Here is an 18,360-nt window from a genome sequence, read left to right as displayed (position 1 = left end):
TCCTCCAGACGGATGAAAAATAGGGTTTCCATCCGTTTGGATTTCACGGACAGGGTCAGTTGGGATAGCAGCGGGTGTAAGAGGACATGTCACCCCTGACATCCGCTGCTCCATAGGGGGCATGGAGTATCTGATCAGGTCTGCCTGAAAAAACTGACAGACGGACGTGATCGGAAAGCCCGTGTGAAAGAGGCCTTTCTAAAATCTAGTGGAACCAATTGCCTACAGAAGTCACCTAATAAGTAGAGTCCACCTGTGTGTAATTTAGATAAATACAGCTGTCTGTGAAGTCCTCAGAGGTTTGTTAGAGAACCTAAGTGAACAAACAGCATCATGAATGCCAAGGAACACACCAGACAGGTCAGGGATGTGACGTGCATTTGTATTCAGCCCCCTTTACTCTGATATCCCTAACTAAAATCTAGTGGCACCAATTGCCTAATTGGTAAATAGAGTCCACCTGTGTGTGATTTAATCTCTGTATAAATGCAGCTGTTCTGTGAAGCCCTCAGAGGTTTTTTAGAGATGCTTAGTGAACAAACAGCATCATAAAGGCCAAGGGACACATCAGTCAGGTCAGGGATAATGTTGTGGAGAAGTTTAAAGCAGGGTTTGGTTAAAAAATATCCCAAGCTTAGAATATCTGACAGGCAGGGCAAGGAGAGCATTAATCAGAGAAGGAGCCAAGAGGCCCATGGTAACTCTGGTTGAGCTGCAGAAATCCACAGCTGAGGTAGGAGAATCTGTCCACAGGACAACTATTAGTCATGCATTCCACAAATCTGGCCTTTATGGAAGAGTGGGAAGAAGAAAGCCATTGTTGAAAGAAAGCCATAATAAGTCCCATTTGCAGTTTGCGAGAAGCCATGTGGGGGACACAGCAAACATGCAGAAGAAGGTGCTCTGGTCAGATGAGACCAAAATTAAACATTTGTCCTAAAAGCAAAATGCTATGTGTGGCGGAAAACTAACACTGCACATTACCCTGAACACACCATTCTCACCGTGAAACATGCTGGTGGCAGAATCATGTTGTGGGGGTGCTTTTCTTCAGCCAGGACAGGGAATCTGGACAGAGTTGATGGGAAGATGGTTGGAGTCAAATACAGGGCAATCTTAGAAGAAAATGTGTCAGAGTCTGCAAAAGACTTGAGACTGGGGCAGAGGTTCACCCTCCAGCAGGATAATGACCCTAAATATACAGCAAGAGCTTCAATGGAATGGTTTAGATCAAAGCATATTCATGTGTTAGAATGGCCCAGTCAAAGTCCAGACCTAAATCCAATTGAAAATCTGTAGCAAGACATGAAAATTGCTGTTCACAGATGTTCTCCATCCATTGTGACAGAGTTTGAGCTATTTTGCAAAGAAGAATAGGCAAACATTTCACTGTCCAGTTGTGCAAAGCTGGTGGAGACATACCTAAAAAGACTTGCAGCTGTAATTGCAGTGAAAGGTGGTTCTACAAAGTATTGACTCAGGGGGGCTGAATACAAATGCACACCACACTTTTCACATATGTATTTGTAAAAAAAATTAAATTGAAAACCATTTATCATTTTCCTTCCACTTCACAATTGTGTGCCACTATGTGTTTGTCTTTCACATAAAATTCCAATAAAATACATTTATGTTTTTGGTTGTAACATGACAAAAGGTGGAAAATTCCAAGGGGTATGAATACTTTTTCAAAGCACTGTATACCAAACCACTTTACATTTTATTTATACATAATGGGTTTAAAAGGAAGGGTAGAATCATCCTTTTCCTTGGGAAGGAGAAACACAGAAGTGAGCAAGGAGTCATAAAAAAACAACGTAGGAACAAAAACTGGGATTCCTGTTTTTAATAGTACATCATTTACCTTGTTAAAGCTTCTACACTATAAAGAAGAGCCTGAAGTGATGTGGCCAAGGCAGCAGTGGCAGCAATTTCTTCACGAGCCGCTGACACTGTCTCCAACTGTGATGTCTGCCTTTTTAACTTCTGCAAATAGCAGGGAACAAGAGCTTCCAGCACCATCAACATCTGGAGGCTGAGAAGTGAACATTTTGAAAAATTATCCATTTTTTTTTATCTTGTACATAATTTTACATAATTTCCCAGTCCCATCCTTTCACGTAAAATCTATTAAAACCTCAGCAGAGGCTAGTTACCTGCGGAATGACTCTGGAGCATAGGCTACCACTGTTACACACAGCTTTATGCACTCACTGATGGAGAATGCCATGTCTTCATTGCCATAACAGAAATCTAGAAAGAATTGAAACACAAGCTGGTTTATTGTTGGTTCTCCCACTGAGACATTGGGCTCCGTCCACAGAACCAGATAGCATGCGGTATTTAGGTGTTTTCCCAAATACCGCATAGGATCCTGAAAATGTCAATTCACTATTGCTTTGTTTATAGGGTAATTACCACATGAAGCAAAAACTCTCTGTATATACTGCATAAAACAGGAGTAAAAAGTCAATTCACAAAAAAAATAAATAAATGCATGCGATAAATAGGTAGTGGTCCTGGCATACGATATTTAACCGGTTGCCGACTGCCCCACGTACTGCAGGGAGGCGGCCTCTCTGTACAAAATCACGTACCTGTACGTGATCCATGCTCGCGGTTCAGGCCAATGATGTATGGCCTGGACCTGCTGATTGGCTCTGACAAATGACAGAACCTCCTGCGCCTGTGTTTACATTACACAGGTACAGGAAAAGATGTAATTTTCTTTCCTGGAGCCCTTTTTGGATTCAGCATGAGAGAAGATAACATCTACTGTGAGTACAAGCACTACACTGACACCAGATCACATAGTTAGGCACATTAACCCTTTGATCACCCCCCAGTTAACCACTTTCACATCTATTGTGGACCAAAGCAATTTATACCCCAATCAATTTATCACTGCAAACCCAAATCTGAACCAGACAATTTGCATGAAAACATATCACTATTTCCGAAGGTAAAACTTTTCTGGGCCTATCCCTCAACATGCGCAATACTAAAAAGAATGAGTTGCGGTCATATTGGTCCACTGACCCAATTCAACATATGCCCGTGTTTTCTGCTGCTATGACCAGGAATAGATAGGAGCAAATCGTTTGATTTACCCACTTCAATGATAATGAACTCTGTTGTCCTCAGGGTGACCCTGAATATGATCGGCTCCTCAAAATTTGGCCCCTTGTAAATCACTCGAACCAAAAATTTGCAGCCTTGTATATGTCCCAAAAAGCTGTCTGTGTAGATGAGTCCCTGATTACGTTTTCTGGCCGGCTTGCTTTTAAACAGTTTCTCCCCAGCAAGTCAGCCAGATATGGGGTCAAAATGTATAAGCTTTGTGACAGGGCAACAGGCTATACATGGAGTTTCCTGATTTACAAGGGAAAAGATAGCAGCATGGAGCCCTGTGACTGCCTAGAGTACATAGGGAGCAGTGGCAAGATTGTTTAGGAAGAGTCTGACACCTCTGAGTCTTTGTGTATCTTGTATGGGTTATCTGTTTTGCCTGAGATTCTTTTTTCAGTTGCCTTGGTTGGATCCCTCTTACAGTATGTTGCTCCAATGGCGCCAAAGTCTGGTGGTCCGGACATACCCTTCACAATTAGTAGGGTAACTAGTGCCTTTGGGAAACCTAGATGGCTGTTGATGTGCGGAACAAGTCCTGAAATCCAGGCAAGCGACATGGTTGTAACCAGACATTCCAGTGTCAGAGTTCTGGTGTTGTCACATGACCACAGGGCTAAGTTTGTGGATGACCCATGGTACCCCAGTGTTGAGATGTCTACTGTCTTGAGGGATCAAATGCCATATGTCCCTAAGAATCTGGCCAACAGGATACCTAGCCAGTCACCAGACCCAGGCGGTGGGACACCTAGCTTATTGTTGGATCCCGACAGCAGGGCATCTTATTTGGAACCCTGCACTCCTCTGGTCTGTAAGACATTTTCCCTCTGGACTTATGCAGCAACTGGGTATCTTTTATGGACTCCTTCAGCTATGACTGGTTGGAGCTGCTCAGACGGGGGGGGGGGGGGGGACTGTCAGGAAAGGGTTCACCTGCTGATGGCACTGTGGCTACCACCAGATCTATAGGCTGCAGTTTTGCTGTCCACCAGTGGGTGTCCCTCAGCAGCCAGAAGTTGACATCATCTTATGCAACCAGTCATTACCTGATGCTGGTTGCAGGAAGTGTATTTAAACCCTGTGCATGCTCTTCCTCACTGCTTTGGTGTTGTCCCCATGTGCCCCTGACCTGCATTCCTGTGTCTCTGCATCCTGATCCTGGACCCTGATCCCAACCCTGCAGCCTGATCCCTTCCTACCTGCTTACTACGTCTCCTGTTCCCCTCTCCCTGTCCTGTCTTGTACCCAGCTCCCTCTGCTTGATCCCATGTGTATGACCCTGGCTCTGTTACAATTACGATTTGTTTATCCTGTTTCCTGTAAATACTTGGCTTGGGCAGTTGTTCCTTGTGTGTCACTATTTGGTTATCTGGTTTGATTTACAAAGTTTTAGTTTACTAGAGGTGTGTTTACATTTGTGTTATTCAGTTATTTTTAAATAAATTATATTCATTTACGCTATATTTGTGCCTGATATTCTCTGTGGCAGTCTACACATTTCTGGTCACACCTGTAACTGACAATACTATACTGTTACTGTACTGTAATGTTTTATTATTACTTAATTTTATTGTTAACCATTGTTTGCTTTGCAGGTACACCATTCAGCTGCAGCACTGATCTGTTTAACTCTTTTAACTCTTTTTTAGCACCAAATGCAATAAATATAAGTTGCTGTTTTATTGAGTTAATGTTTTATTGTTACTGTGTTTTATTGTTAACCACTGTTTGCGTTGCAGGAACACCATTAAGCTGCAGCACTGATCTTTTTATTCTGACAGCAACAGGATTTGCTTTCAGAATACATAAATCAATGACCACAGCGCTGTAGGAGGTGATTTCACCACCAAAGTTTAAAAAAAGAGCTTATATGCTGAAGCATAGGGGCTGGGGTGGACAGTGGGCAGATCGCCCCTATCCTTTGGCATTTTTTTTTTCATTTTTCTTGGCAGAGATTTCTTCATCCACATCAACTGATGTGAATGGAGGGAACTGTTAGGTTTTTTTATCATTCAGCAAAGAACATTGCATGTATGCCCATCGTTAGAAGTAGGTGGATGCAGGGCGGTATTATCCACACACTTTTTCTGACAGAGATTTCTTCATCCACATCAATGTGAATGGAGGAATCTGTTAGGTTCTCTTTATTTGTTCAGCCCACAGGCTGCATGGAATAAAAGAACATTACAATATATGTCCAACGAGGACCAGCAACGTTCTGAGTGGTTGTACCGGGATGATGCCTGCAGGTTTAGGCATCATCTTGGTATTGTTTTTTTCAGCGAAAAGGCTCCAACCATCTCTATGGCCTAAGAAAACAGAAGCTACAAGTATTTTATCACTTCAGTTTTGCCCGAAATAAACAGTGCCATTTTTAAATTAGGAAAGCATCTTATCACATTGATCTCGGTGTGGTCAGATGCTTTATGGGCAGAGGAGAGATCTAGAGTCTAATAGACTCCAAATTTTTCAAAAAAGAATACCTGTTGCTTTTATAGAGGATATTTACATTCCCTGTGACAACAATAAAAGTGATAAAATAAAAAAAAAGGGACGGTGTACAAATAAAATAAAAAAGCAAAATAATTCTAGCAGTAGACCTCCTCTGTAAATCTAAAGTGGTAACCTGTACTCGGCATAAGATCATCTTTTATATTTTAGCAAACAATTGGGCAATATATTGTGCAAAATTCAAAAACTTTTTTTTTCAAAACAATTTCTTTGGAAAATCGCTGCGCAAATACTTTGTGACAAAACAAATTGCAACACTATTTCATTATGTAGGGCCCCTGCTTTAAAAAAATATATAGATGGTCTTATCCCTTTCGCCTTTCTTTCACATACAAAGGAAAGTCGCATTCTTTTTCCACCTTTCAAGATGGCGAACACGTGCTCTTGGGCCTGGGTCTCATATCCAGGGATGGCCCGCCGCGGAAGTCCCGTTCTTCATCTCCCACAACGCCAACCAGTCCACTGTCCCCGATGTGGTCCCAGCCGAGCCGAAGAGGACATGCCAGTACCCATACTCCACCGTGAGGACCCCTGCGCCTTCAGGCTGATCTTACTATCCCATTGATGCCTATGGCAGGCAGTTACATATACCAGGTTTCATCGTTGCCCGGTGTGTTGAAGCCTACACTGTGAACCCCCGTTTTGTTTACATTTTGTTCCTTTTAGTTCCCAGATGGAGAGCGAATAACTTTCTTTTGGCGGTGTTCCCCTTCGTCGGACTTTGGCACGGATGGCAACGGCAGCTTTAACATCATCGATCACGTGAGACTGCTTCACAAGTGTTTTTATTTCCTTCTTTTTTTTTGTCAGTTCTTACATTATATACGATTCTGGCATTCTCTCCCTCTCCCACATAGGGGTTGAATTCCCCTGGGGGACTGGAAGGGCCCCTGTTGTTTTTCCCATCTCCATTGGTCCCCTTGCTGGACGTTTACCGATGTGCCTTTTTCAGTTCTAGTGGGGACCATTGGGGAGGGATTTTTTTTTTTGTACCCCCTGAGGCTACAATTGGATCCTGGACTATTTCCTTAAAGTTGCTGGGGCCTGTGTCTGTGCTACTTGACTTTTGCCTCCTTCCATTCTCCTGCCAGTGGGTGGCCCCCTCGGGGGACTGGAAGGGCCCTTGCTGATTTTGCTTATTTTCCTTGCCCCCCCCTGCATAAAGTGTAAGGTTTCAGGTTTTGCTCTTTAGGTCCTGCAGGGGGTCCTGGGTAGGAACTTTCGAATCCCCGTGGGGAATACGCTACTGTGTTGCCCTGATAGTGTTGGGGCATGCTTCAGCTACTGTTTGTATTTATGATCCTGTTGTTTTTTTTTTTTTAATATATTATGTTCCGGACCTCCGAGGTAGTTTTACCTCATGGCACCCGGCGTATAGCCGGAATGGCATGGAGTGGAATTGCCGGGATGTTCCCGCATGCCACTGTTGCGGACTTGTTCATGCGGTGAGCAACCTCGCAAAACTTTTGGGGGAGCTGGACCCCACAACCAGCCTAGTTTGGGTTTGTTTCAGACCTTGTTGGCAGTGACACTGCCCTCCCCCCCTTTCATTGTTACCGGGAGGGGGAAGGGCGGGGTGGGAGTCTCTTCTCCTAGCCCCTTTTTTCCTCTTCTTTTCTCTCTCCTTCTCTTTTTTGTTCCTTTTTTCTGTCCTTGTCTTCCCTTGGCGTCCGGGTCCCTTGGTACCTGCTAGAACAGCTGGTATCCCTCCAGGTCTAGGGTCCACAGGGGGATCCTCCCCCGGTCCGTTTCAGAGAGTGCAACCTGTCGAGCTACCATGACAAGACAAGCCCCAGCCCCATTTAAAATTTTGACACACAATGTGCAGGGCCTCAATGCGCCGGTGAAACGCACAAAGGCTTTTCAGTTTTATTCAAAACAGAATTTTGATGTTCTCCTGTTGCAGGAGACCCATTTTGCCCACTCCTCCTCCCCTAAATATCTTAGCCCTAAGTATCCCACCTGCTATTTCTCCAACAGCACCGATAAAAAGAAGGGGGTCGCAATTTGCTTTGCGAAAAAGGTCTCGTTTACACCCAAGACTGTGATTCGAGATAAGGAAGGTAGATATGTCATGGTGCATGGCAGGATCAATGAACATGAGGTTACCCTCGTCTCCTATTACGCCCCCAACGTGGGCCAACTAGATTTCTTCCACAATATGCTTCAGGTGATCCTGCCGCATGCAGCGGGCCATGTCATCTTCGGGGGAGACAGTAATCTCCCCTTGGATCAGGTCTTGGACAAGTCGTCCTCCCTCCGCTCGTCCCTTAAGCACGTCCCCAAACAGGGGGTGAAGTTGGCATGCTTGCTGCACTCCTTTGACTTAGTTGACGTTTGGCGCAATGACCACCCCGCCACTAGAGACTTTACCCACTACTCGCATGCTCACAAAACCTATGCCCGTATTGACCATTTGCTTACCCTGTCTCCCCTCCTACCGTTTATTTTAAAGTCCCAGATTTTAGTGACTCCATGGTCGGATCACTCACCGGTGGCGATGACAGTATCTGACCTTTGGACAAAGCCGAAGCCCGCTCCCTGGAGACTTAACGCCTCCCTGCTTAATGACCCGTCAATTTTCAGAGAGGTGGAAAACGCTATATCACAATACTTCATAGATAATACCGCTGAAGATACTTCCCCGGCGGTTAGATGGGCGGCCCATAAGGCTACCATAAGAGGAAAGCTCATTCAGATAGCCTCCAGGAACAAACGGGAACGTGCTCAGGACATTCTTAAGCAGGAGACGGACCTTCGGGACCTACTAAGGGAACAAAAACGTTGCCCGGACATTGATATCCGCCACAAAATTGACTCTCTTAGACTGACGCTTAACCTGAGCCTGACCACGCGCGCGGAGAAGTCCCTCCGGTGGTCGAAAAACCACTACTATACTCTAGGAGACAAGCCACATACCCTGCTGGCCCGTAAATTGAACCCCAGACCTTTTACCCCGGCACTCCCAAAACTGAGACTTCGCAATGGCCATAGGACTCAGGACCCCCAACTGATTGTGAATGAATTCTACCATTTCTACGCTAAACTATACTCCTCGCCAACCCCGCTCCAGCGTCCCCAGTTTGACGTTTTCTTTCGCGACCTTCCCCTTCCGCGACTATCGACTGATCACAGTGACACCATGGATAGAGACTTTACTGAACCTGAAGTACTGATGGCTATTAAGCACATCAATCCCTCTAAGGCCCCGGGCCCTGATGGCTTCTCGGGTCATTATTATAAAAAATATAATATCGCAATATTTTAATGCGATCAGGCGAGGCTCCCCTATCCCTCGCTACGAAAATAATGCCTTCATCAATGTAATTCCCAAGCCTGGGAAGGACCATGGTGACTGCTTGAACTATCGCCCGATTTCCCTTATAAATTTGGACCTGAAAATCATGACCAAAATACTGGCCACACGACTAAATTCCTTTCAAGCCCAGTATATTCACCCTGACCAGGTGGGCTTTGTCCCTACTAGACAGACCTCGGATCAGACCCGTCGGGCTATCAATATTGTTTCGGCTCTCCAGTCGGACTGGGATGGGGGGGGGGAGGCGGAAGGGCATGCTGCTGTCTCTCGATCTCCATAAAGCTTTCAAATTCGCTGTCCTGGGAGTACCTTTGGCTGACACTTGAGCGCTTTGGCTTCGGCCCCTCCTTTATCAGGTTGCTGCGAACTTTGTATAGCGAACCAGTGGCGAGACTGTCAATCAAGGGCTATGCCTCGGATTATCTGGAGATCCGCAGGGGCACGCGTCAGGGCTGCCCCCTGTCCCCCCTCCTATTCATTCTTGCCCTGGAACCCTTAGCAATCAAGCTACGGTTGCATGATGGCATCCAGGGTATTCCCTGCAGTGTTATGGTGCATAAATGCGCCCTTTTCGCGGATGACATTCTCATGTACCTATCGACCCCAATGTTCTCCATTCTCAATCTGCTTAAGGTGCTAGGGTCCTTTACGACGATCTCTGGACTGAAGGTAAACCAAACTAAATCTCGAGCGCTGAATATTACTCTTGATGACTCCACGGTGTCTGCCCTCGCGTCGAACTTTCCCTTCAAATGGCAGGTGGGATCCTTACCATATCTGGGCATTCATTTGACCTCGTCAATTGCCACTCTTTATGCATGCAATTACCCCCCCTTATACAAAACTTTGATGACGGACCTCTCGAGATGGGCAACTAAACCCCCATCGTGGTTCGGCAGGTTGCACTCTGTAAAGATGAACATATTACCGCGTTTGCTGTACTTGTTCCGTACCTTGGCAATAGCTGTTAATACGGTAGACCTGAAAACCTTCCAAAATGCGCTTGTGAAATATATTTGGGGTGATAAGAGGCCCAGAGTGAATAGACGCACCCTATTTACACCCAAATTGAGGGGGGGTTTGGGGGTCCCTAACCTTCTTACTTACTACCAAGCTGCCTAACTCACCCACTTGGTTAGATTTCATTCTAAAGAACCCCGTCCTATCTGGATGCAGCTTGAGGCCTACCATGTCCCCAATACACCGATTGAACACCTGATGGGGTTGCAGCCTAAGGACCGCCTGGCAATCTTGTGTCCTACTTTGTCCCTGTCATTAGATATCTGGAACAGATTGACGAAACGTCACGGCTTCAGATCCCCCCATGCCCCTATGGCGCCCCTATTGGGTAATCCTAGGTTTCCTCCGGGCCTCTGTCCCCAAGCATTTGCATGGTGGACCAACAAAGCTCTTCTCCGCCTAGCTGACTTAATGGACAACAGAGGTGTTCTCTCTAAAACGGTACTACAGGATAAATATTCTCTACCAGAGAGCGAGATTTTCCGCTACACCCAGATCCTTCACTATGCCTCTTCCCTGAAGAGCCTCTGTGATTTGGCTATCTCTACCCCCATGGAGTATCTTTGTAACAACATAGACAAGCAAAAGGGTTATATTTCCACGATATATACTATGTTACTCAAAGACGATACCAAATTGCCTTATATGACCCGGTGGGAAGCGGATCTGGGTGAGGACCTAGATAGGGCAGAGTGGAACAAGCTGGCACTCATGAACTGTAAGTCCCTGATAAATACCTCCCTAATAGAGGCAAATTATAAAGTATTTCTCAGATGGTATATGGTCCTGGTTCGGCTGGCAGCAGCTGTCCAGGGAGCATCTCCTTTATGTTTTAGGGGCTGTGGCCAGGCGGGCACGGTCCTCCATATTTGGTGGACCTGCCCTAAGGTCCGCCGGTTCTGGATACGAGTATACAACTTTATCTACTCGCTCACGAGTGTCAACTTGTTCAAATCCCCTATACAGTCGTTGTTGGGCAAGCCGATTGAGCAAACCCCTAAATTTACGAAGAGGTTGGTCACCTTTATATTCACGGCGGCCAAGATCGCCATAGCTCGTTCATGGCGGTCCCCGGTGATATTGTTTGAGTTGCTTAAAGCTAAGCTGACATGGATTATGGTGAACAAGCGCATGGTGGCCATCCTCCAAGATAAGCTACCCCTATTTGAAAAGACATGGGACCCCTGGATCAGATATCTGGCGGGACCCAGATGATTTACTGCTGTTCCCTAAAAGAGTCACAATTGGGGGGTCAGCCAAGACAGCAGCACTCCCCCGTACTCGACCTGGACGCCAATTGATCCTTCCCCCTACCCATCCTCTTCATTTTCTTTTCCACCTTTCTCTGTTTCCTTCTCTTTCCTAAGTTGTTTCTTTTTGATCCCTCTTTCCTTATGGGGTTCGGACACCTGACGGAGTTAACCCCCTGGGGACTTCATTGGGGTTTATCTTCTCCCGCACGCCGCTTCCTGTGGCCCCGCTGTTCCCGATGGTGGGGCGGTGGGTTGGTGCCCGGGTGTTCGCCTCTCCCCTGCCTTGGCGCAGTGTGTTCCCTTTATGGGGCGCTGGGTGGGGGGGGGGTTGGCCCTGGGCCTGCCTTGGGCCGCCTCGGTGCGGGGCATGGTGGGTAGCGGGTGGCGGATGTGGGCAATGTTTTTATTGTGTGTTTCCCGAGGGGCTGCGTCCCCGAATCCCTTTCCCATGCTGTAATGTTGCACTTTTTGACAGTCAATTGCCTGTTGCTTTCTGTTATGTTATTGACTTGCACTCAAAACCTAATAAAAACCTATTGAAAACTAAAAAAATATATAGTGTTTGGGGGTTCAAAGTAATTTTCTAGCTAAAAAAATAAATGTTTCATGTAAACAAAGAATGTCAGAAAAGGCTTGGTCTTCAAGTGGTTAGAAGAGTGGGTTATGTGTGGCATAAGCTTCTATTGTTGAGCATAAAATGCCAGGACATTTTAAACAAATTCCCAAATTACCTCTTTTTGGAAAGTAGACACCCCAATCTATTTGCTGAGAGGCATGTTGAGTCCAAGGAATATTTTTTGTTTTGCCACAAGTTTCTGAAAGTTGTCACTTAATCACTTTAATAATATATTCCTCACACATGCCTTTTGTATATGTGGAATTACACCCCAAAATACATTCTGCTGCTTCTCCTGAGTATGGGGATACCACATGTGTGAGACTTAAAACCAATCAACAAGATAGAACAACCCCCCCCCCCCCCCCAATGACTCCTTTTCTGAAAGTAGACACCTCAAGCTACATTCCGCAAAGGGGTCATGTGGGGGGGGGGGGGGATTTGTGCTGTCAGGTAGTGAGGAAGTGAAATTAGCAATTTACACCCTTAGAAAGCCTAAAGGCGGTGATTGGTTTTCTTGGTCCCATACTCAGGAGAAGCAGCAGAATGCATTTTGGGATGTAAATTCACATATACCCATGACATGTGTGAGCAAACTATAATTTAAGTGACAACCCGTCACCAAAATGTTTTTTTTAATTTTCCAGAAACTTGTGGAAAAACATAAAATATTCCATGGATTCCCCATGCCTCTCAGCAAATAGCCTGCGATGTGTATTTTCCAAAAAGGGGTCATTTGGGGGGGAGGGGGGTTGTGCTATTGTGGCATTTCAGGGCCTCTGAAACTGTGATAGGTAGTGAGGAAGTGATATGAGCAATTCACGCCCTTTGAAATCCTGAAGGCGGTAATTGGGTTTTTGCACCCGTATGCGGCTAGGCTCCCAAAAAGTCTCTCACATGTGGTATCCTCATACTCTGGAGAAGCAGCAGAATGTATTTGGGGTGTAATTCCACATATACCCATAGCATGTGTAAACAATATATAATTTAACTGACAACTTTGTGAAAAAAATGTCATTTTAGCACCTCAAGAAATGAGTCAGAATGTAAAAGCTTCCAGTATGTATTCCATAAATTGTAGACGCTATAACTTTTGGGCATAACTCATTGGCCATTAAGGAAGCGGTGGCCGCCCACCCCTTAACAACTTTGAATAGACACTGTTACCATGTTCAGAGGTAAAGTGGCAGTGTCTGTAAAAGGGCAACTCTGACCCACTGATACTCACCTTGCCCCAGTGTAGGTGGGTTTGGACACTAGGGGGATCGGTGGTTTCACTCCCTCTGCCTCTTGTCCAGTGATTGGCTGCTAAAAATGTGTTTTCACTTTGGCAGAGGTCCACACCAGATATTTTTGCTGGCTGAGGAGTCAGAAATATTGACATAGGCAGCAATAGCAAGATGAGTATCAATAGGCTGGGGGGCCTTTACATACACAGTGTCACTTTACCCAGAATAGGAAAGATTACAACATTTCCTTTAGGTCTTTAAAATCCCTAAAGTCAAAAGCACAAGCTGCATTTTTTAATTTAATTCTTCAAAAGGTTTTCCTATGTTTTGTATATTTTGAATGTATAGTTACCTAATGATTTAAGGGGACGCTCTGCTTTCACAAGTTCCAGGATATCAAGATTATCAGGTGTTTCTCCCTCCAAAGACTGGAGAAGGTCAAACAAGCACTGAGAAGACACACCTTTGCTAGAAGAGCCACTGCTTACACCATCCTATGGATTAACATGGTGTGTTAGAAGATAAGCACTATACAAATATAATGAAAAATAACATTTCCAAACTGATATTGTTATACCAAGCAAAGTGTTAGATTCTTATATGTCACAAACAAGCACACACTAAATTGTAGGTGTTTTGTTAAATAATGAATCCTATTAAACCTTTTTCTAGTGAAAAGTCTACCTCAGTCATTGGAACATATGGCTTTGATTGCTATAAAAAAATTATATCTTACATAGTTAGTCTGATTGAAAAAAAAAGTCCAACCAGTTCAACCCACTGAGAAAAAACAAACAAAATAAAACTCGCACACAAATAGAAAACCTCTATACACACAATCCTTTAGCCAAAGTTGATCATGAGGAAGGCAAAAAAAAAAAACCCAATAAAGCATGATCCCGTTTGTCCCAGCAGGGGAAAAAATATTATTTCCTGATCCTCCAAGAGGCAATTGGATATTCCCTGGATCAAGTTTACCTATAAATATTAGTATCCAGTTATATTTTGTACATTTAGGAAAGAGTCCAGACCTTTTTTAAAACAATCTACTGAGCTGGCCAGAACCAGCTTTTGAGGGAGTATATTCCACATTTTCACAGCTCTTACTGTAAAGAAGCATTTCGGTATTTGGAGTTTAAATCTCATTTCCTCCAGATTTAAATAATGCCTCCTTATACTCTGTAATGACCCTAAAATTAATAACTAAACACAAGTTCGCTATATGGACCATTTATGAATTTATATAAGTTGATTATATCCCCCCTTAATCTCCACTTTTTTAGAGAGTCCAAATTTAGTTCAGGTTATCTTTAATCATATTTGAGCTCATCCACACCTCTTATCAGTTTTGTTGGTCTTCTCTGCACTTTCTCCAGTTCTCCAGTATCCATTTTGTGAACTGGTGTCCAAAACTGAACTGCATATTCTAGATGAGTTCTGATTTGTGTAGGGATAAAATGATATCTCTCTCTCTCTTAGCAGTTCATACCTCATAAAAGATTTTGTTCACTTTGGACACTGCAGCTTGGCATGGCATGCTATTAATAAGCCTATGATCCACCAGAACACCCAGATCCTTCTCCACCATCGATTCCCCCAGTTGTACTCCCCCCTAGTATGTAAGATATATGCTTGTTTTTAGCCCCCAAGTGCATAACTTTACATTTATTAACATTGAAACTCATTTGCCACATAGTTGCTCAATTAAACAGTGCATTGAGGTTCGGCTTGTAAGTTGGAGACATCCTGTAAGGACGTTATTCCACTGCAAAGCTTGGCATCATCTGAAAAGACTGAAATGGTACTTTTAATCCCAGACCCTATATAATTTATAAAGATATTAAAAAGAGTCCCAACCCCTAACCTTGGGGTACACCACTAAAACCTTAGACCATTCAGAGTATGAATCATTAACCACTACTTTCTGAATTCGGTCTTTTAGCCATTTTTCTTTCCATTGACAAAGTGATTTTTCCAAGCCTGTAGACTTTACCTTACACATCATGTATGTCTTATATAATAAATAGTTGAATGGTAAATACTGTATTTTCATCAACAGAAAAAAAGCCATATGAACTGAAAGAAGAGGTAGATACCCCTACCAGATATTGATACAATGTGCCTGGGTTCCTTCTGCTAGTGATGCTATCTGTATAAAATATACGTTGTACCTATGTATAAATATTTTCTCTATGTTTTCATGGATTTCTTACAGTTGCTCCAGTTTTTACCCAAAGATCTAAAACCTTGCTGTAGGGTAGCTGCCATTTGATGTAAGACCTAGCTATCTGTTACTGTAATCAATATCCTTCTAAGAACACTCACTGGACAGTTACATTATCACTATATATATCATTATGACTATAAAAAGGGTTGCCAAGAGTATTCAGCTGACTAAATGACACAATATTAGAACATAATTAGAATAGCCTGAGACTTGCAAACATAACATTGGGACAGTCAAATTCACGCATGACTTCTGGCACCCTCAAATGACAATAGGTTATGTTGAGCATTACATAGAAGGTTTAATTCACACCAGGACACATATATTTATTTAAGAAAAGTGACAGTTCCTTTCAGCTGAGTCCAATGAGATTTAAAAATTAGAGTCACATGGCTAAAATAGCTAGCCTTGTCTTTGTGTTAAAACTTTGTGATTTAAGCCTAGTATCTTTCTTTTCTCCTAGAACAATGAAAATATAACAGGGGTCCTAGAAAGATGGCATACCAAATTATGGAGTTCAACATAAACAAAACTGGTAGCTCTGATCTATAAAAAGACTTTATATCATACATGTTTACATAGTCCAAGGACAAATATCATAGAGAAGGGCTTAATCGTGACATTTAGTGCATTAAACAAATGAAATAAAGCCATGGCAGGGGGCCTCTCACCGGAAGATCAAGGAGAGGTGCAACACTGGCAAACAACTGAAGCACAAATGGCTTACGATGAAGTACATAGAACTGTCTGCAGGTAAACTCGATAGCTTTGCGAAGTTGAGGGTTACTTTCATAGTCAGCATATACCTTAATGAAAGAAAAGAATGGCGTTTCAATTTGTGTTGCGTTGTATTATGTATTAATGACATAAAAACAAGCTGTTATCTTACACAAGACAGGATAACAATATATCAGTGCATTTTAATTAGTCACATTTAGTCATTTAGTCATTCACTGCTGTAGCAACATCTCCATTATGTACTGTTGATATTAAGGTATATCATGTCAGAGAATCTGATGCCCCTGGCTATCTTTTAGTGTTTGAATGATTAAAATCTCTTCAAAATATTATTCAAGATTCCACTGTCAGGTCTGCTAAATAAGATATAAAGATAGTTCTACTGCCACCTTTATATTTTAATTCTATAATAAACCTATTCACATCAATCTCTGAAGACGTCATACTTGATAACAAAACGTGTACGTTTGGAACGCACGCGATGACGTCACACGGTGTGGTTGGATCACACGCTGCTATCTGCTGTGTACCGCCTATAGCCCTGTTCTCTGACACACTTGCGGGGAATTGCACTGGGATTACGAGTAGCTTCATTATATTTTTATCTTTGTGCCTATAATCCAGCAGTTTTAGCCTGTGTTGAGGCAATAAAATTATTTACGGTATTTCACCATGTGGAGCCCGATCTTCTTTCTTGTCTCTGCATAATATATACGCTTTGGAGCACTAGGCAAGAAAGCAGCAGCATCGATTTATGAATACCTCTCCCTGGTCAAGGTGACCATACAAGCCTTTTTGATCTTATTGCTATAAAGCAAGTAAGATCAACTACATCTGGTAAGTTGGCAATCTATATATTTCACTGACCTCACGGGGTGCTATATCAACTACTATATACCATCTACTGGGAAGAAATCTGGCAGACGGCTTATCAATTTACTACTTTTTCTGAATTTCAGCGATCATTTTATCTTTTCTACAGATTTTTTGGACTGGCACTAATGCACTGTTGTTGTTACATATTTTCACATATAGTTGTGTTTTTTGTTATGTTGATTGGGCATATGGATATGAAATATATATATATATATATATATATATAAATATATATATATATATATATATATATATATATATATATATATATACACACACACGCTGTATTTTCACTTATTAGTTGCGGTGCAAGCGCTGTTGGTAGCGTGCATTAGGCATGCTATTCTTGTCATCTATTCACATCATGCTGATAAATATGTTATAATGAGGTTTATATACTAAAGGCAAATAGACTGTTCACTTTGAAAATTAATTATCCCTAGAGCTCAGTGAATGTGCTTACATTTCACTTTACAAAGATTACCCAACCAAGTGCAGGGCAAATAAGAAAAACTGTATTTTTTCTTGCACATGATTGGATGATGGAAGCCAGCAGAGATTCACCTCATTCACTAAGCTCTAAGGACATTTCCCTTACAAAGTGCAGCTTTCCTTGCAAAGTTTTTTTATTTAGTAAACTAACCCCAATGAAACACTTTGTCTCCTTAATCTTTGCAGGGAACATAAGGAATCATGATGGACATTTACAAGGAATATTCAATGAACTTGATGATGCACGGCATGAGTTTGGATAGAATATTATGTACATAATAACATTGGTGTACAAAATATGCTTGCCAACACTTAGGAGGCCTCTAGTGGGTATAAGTGAGCCTGGGGTTGATTTACTGAAGGAGTATAGGCTGTACCCTTTGCAAAGTGAACTTTTACTTTGCAAGAAAGTTTTCCTTTACCTTATTCCCTTAGCCCTGTTGTTTTTTTTTTTGTTTTTCTTTTAATTTTCCTTGCACTTGATTGGGTACTCGTCGCACAGTGAATTTTCATCACATTCACTAAGTTAGGTCATAGTTACTATTCAAAATGAAATTTCAGTTTGCAAAGTGAACATGCTTTAGTCCTTTACTACATCAACACATATGTCACTGGTAAACTTAGTGAGAATGGTGTTCCTGTGTTTCATGTCCTAATTGCCAGGATTCCATCTAACCTTCCAAATTAGGTGTGTAATTTAGATTCTTCTCTACATACCACCTTTCTTGATGAGTAAAATATAAACTCTTGTGCACATCACTGTCAGGAAGGTTGTGCCGAAATGCACAGACGGTGTGTCCAGACAACCACCTATGTGCAGGCATTGGTTGGTTCAGGGCCTCTTGCGCAGGCTCACTGCTGGTCACACATGTGTATTCAGGGGTGTGTGCATCTTTTGAAATTAAAGGTGACAGCAATTTGAAATCTTACTACTACTGATATCGGCATGTTAA

The 18,360-nt window shown here is 42.9% G+C and overlaps 1 protein-coding gene across 35 annotated transcripts in view; it reads right to left on the bottom strand.

The window, feature by feature from the left end:
* UNC80 (unc-80 homolog, NALCN channel complex subunit) overlaps positions 1-18,360 on the bottom strand; it is a 222,403-nt gene that overhangs the window by 62,239 nt on the left and 141,804 nt on the right. For all 35 annotated transcript variants that reach the window (XM_082262331.1, XM_082262360.1, XM_082262361.1 and 32 more), the window contains 4 exons: positions 15,973-16,107; positions 13,427-13,568; positions 2,157-2,253; positions 1,865-2,035 (listed from right to left, as the gene is read on the bottom strand). In XM_082262331.1, the coding sequence (XP_082118457.1) occupies positions 1,865-2,035; positions 2,157-2,253; positions 13,427-13,568; positions 15,973-16,107 (545 nt within the window). The remainder of the gene's footprint in view (positions 1-1,864; positions 2,036-2,156; positions 2,254-13,426; positions 13,569-15,972; positions 16,108-18,360) is intronic.

This window comes from Pelophylax lessonae (assembly GCF_965119305.1).
Source record: "Pelophylax lessonae genome assembly, chromosome: 6".
NCBI lineage: Eukaryota > Metazoa > Chordata > Amphibia > Anura > Ranidae > Pelophylax > Pelophylax lessonae.
Note: the sequence above shows the minus strand (reverse complement) of the source record. Positions and strands in the feature narration are given on the sequence as shown.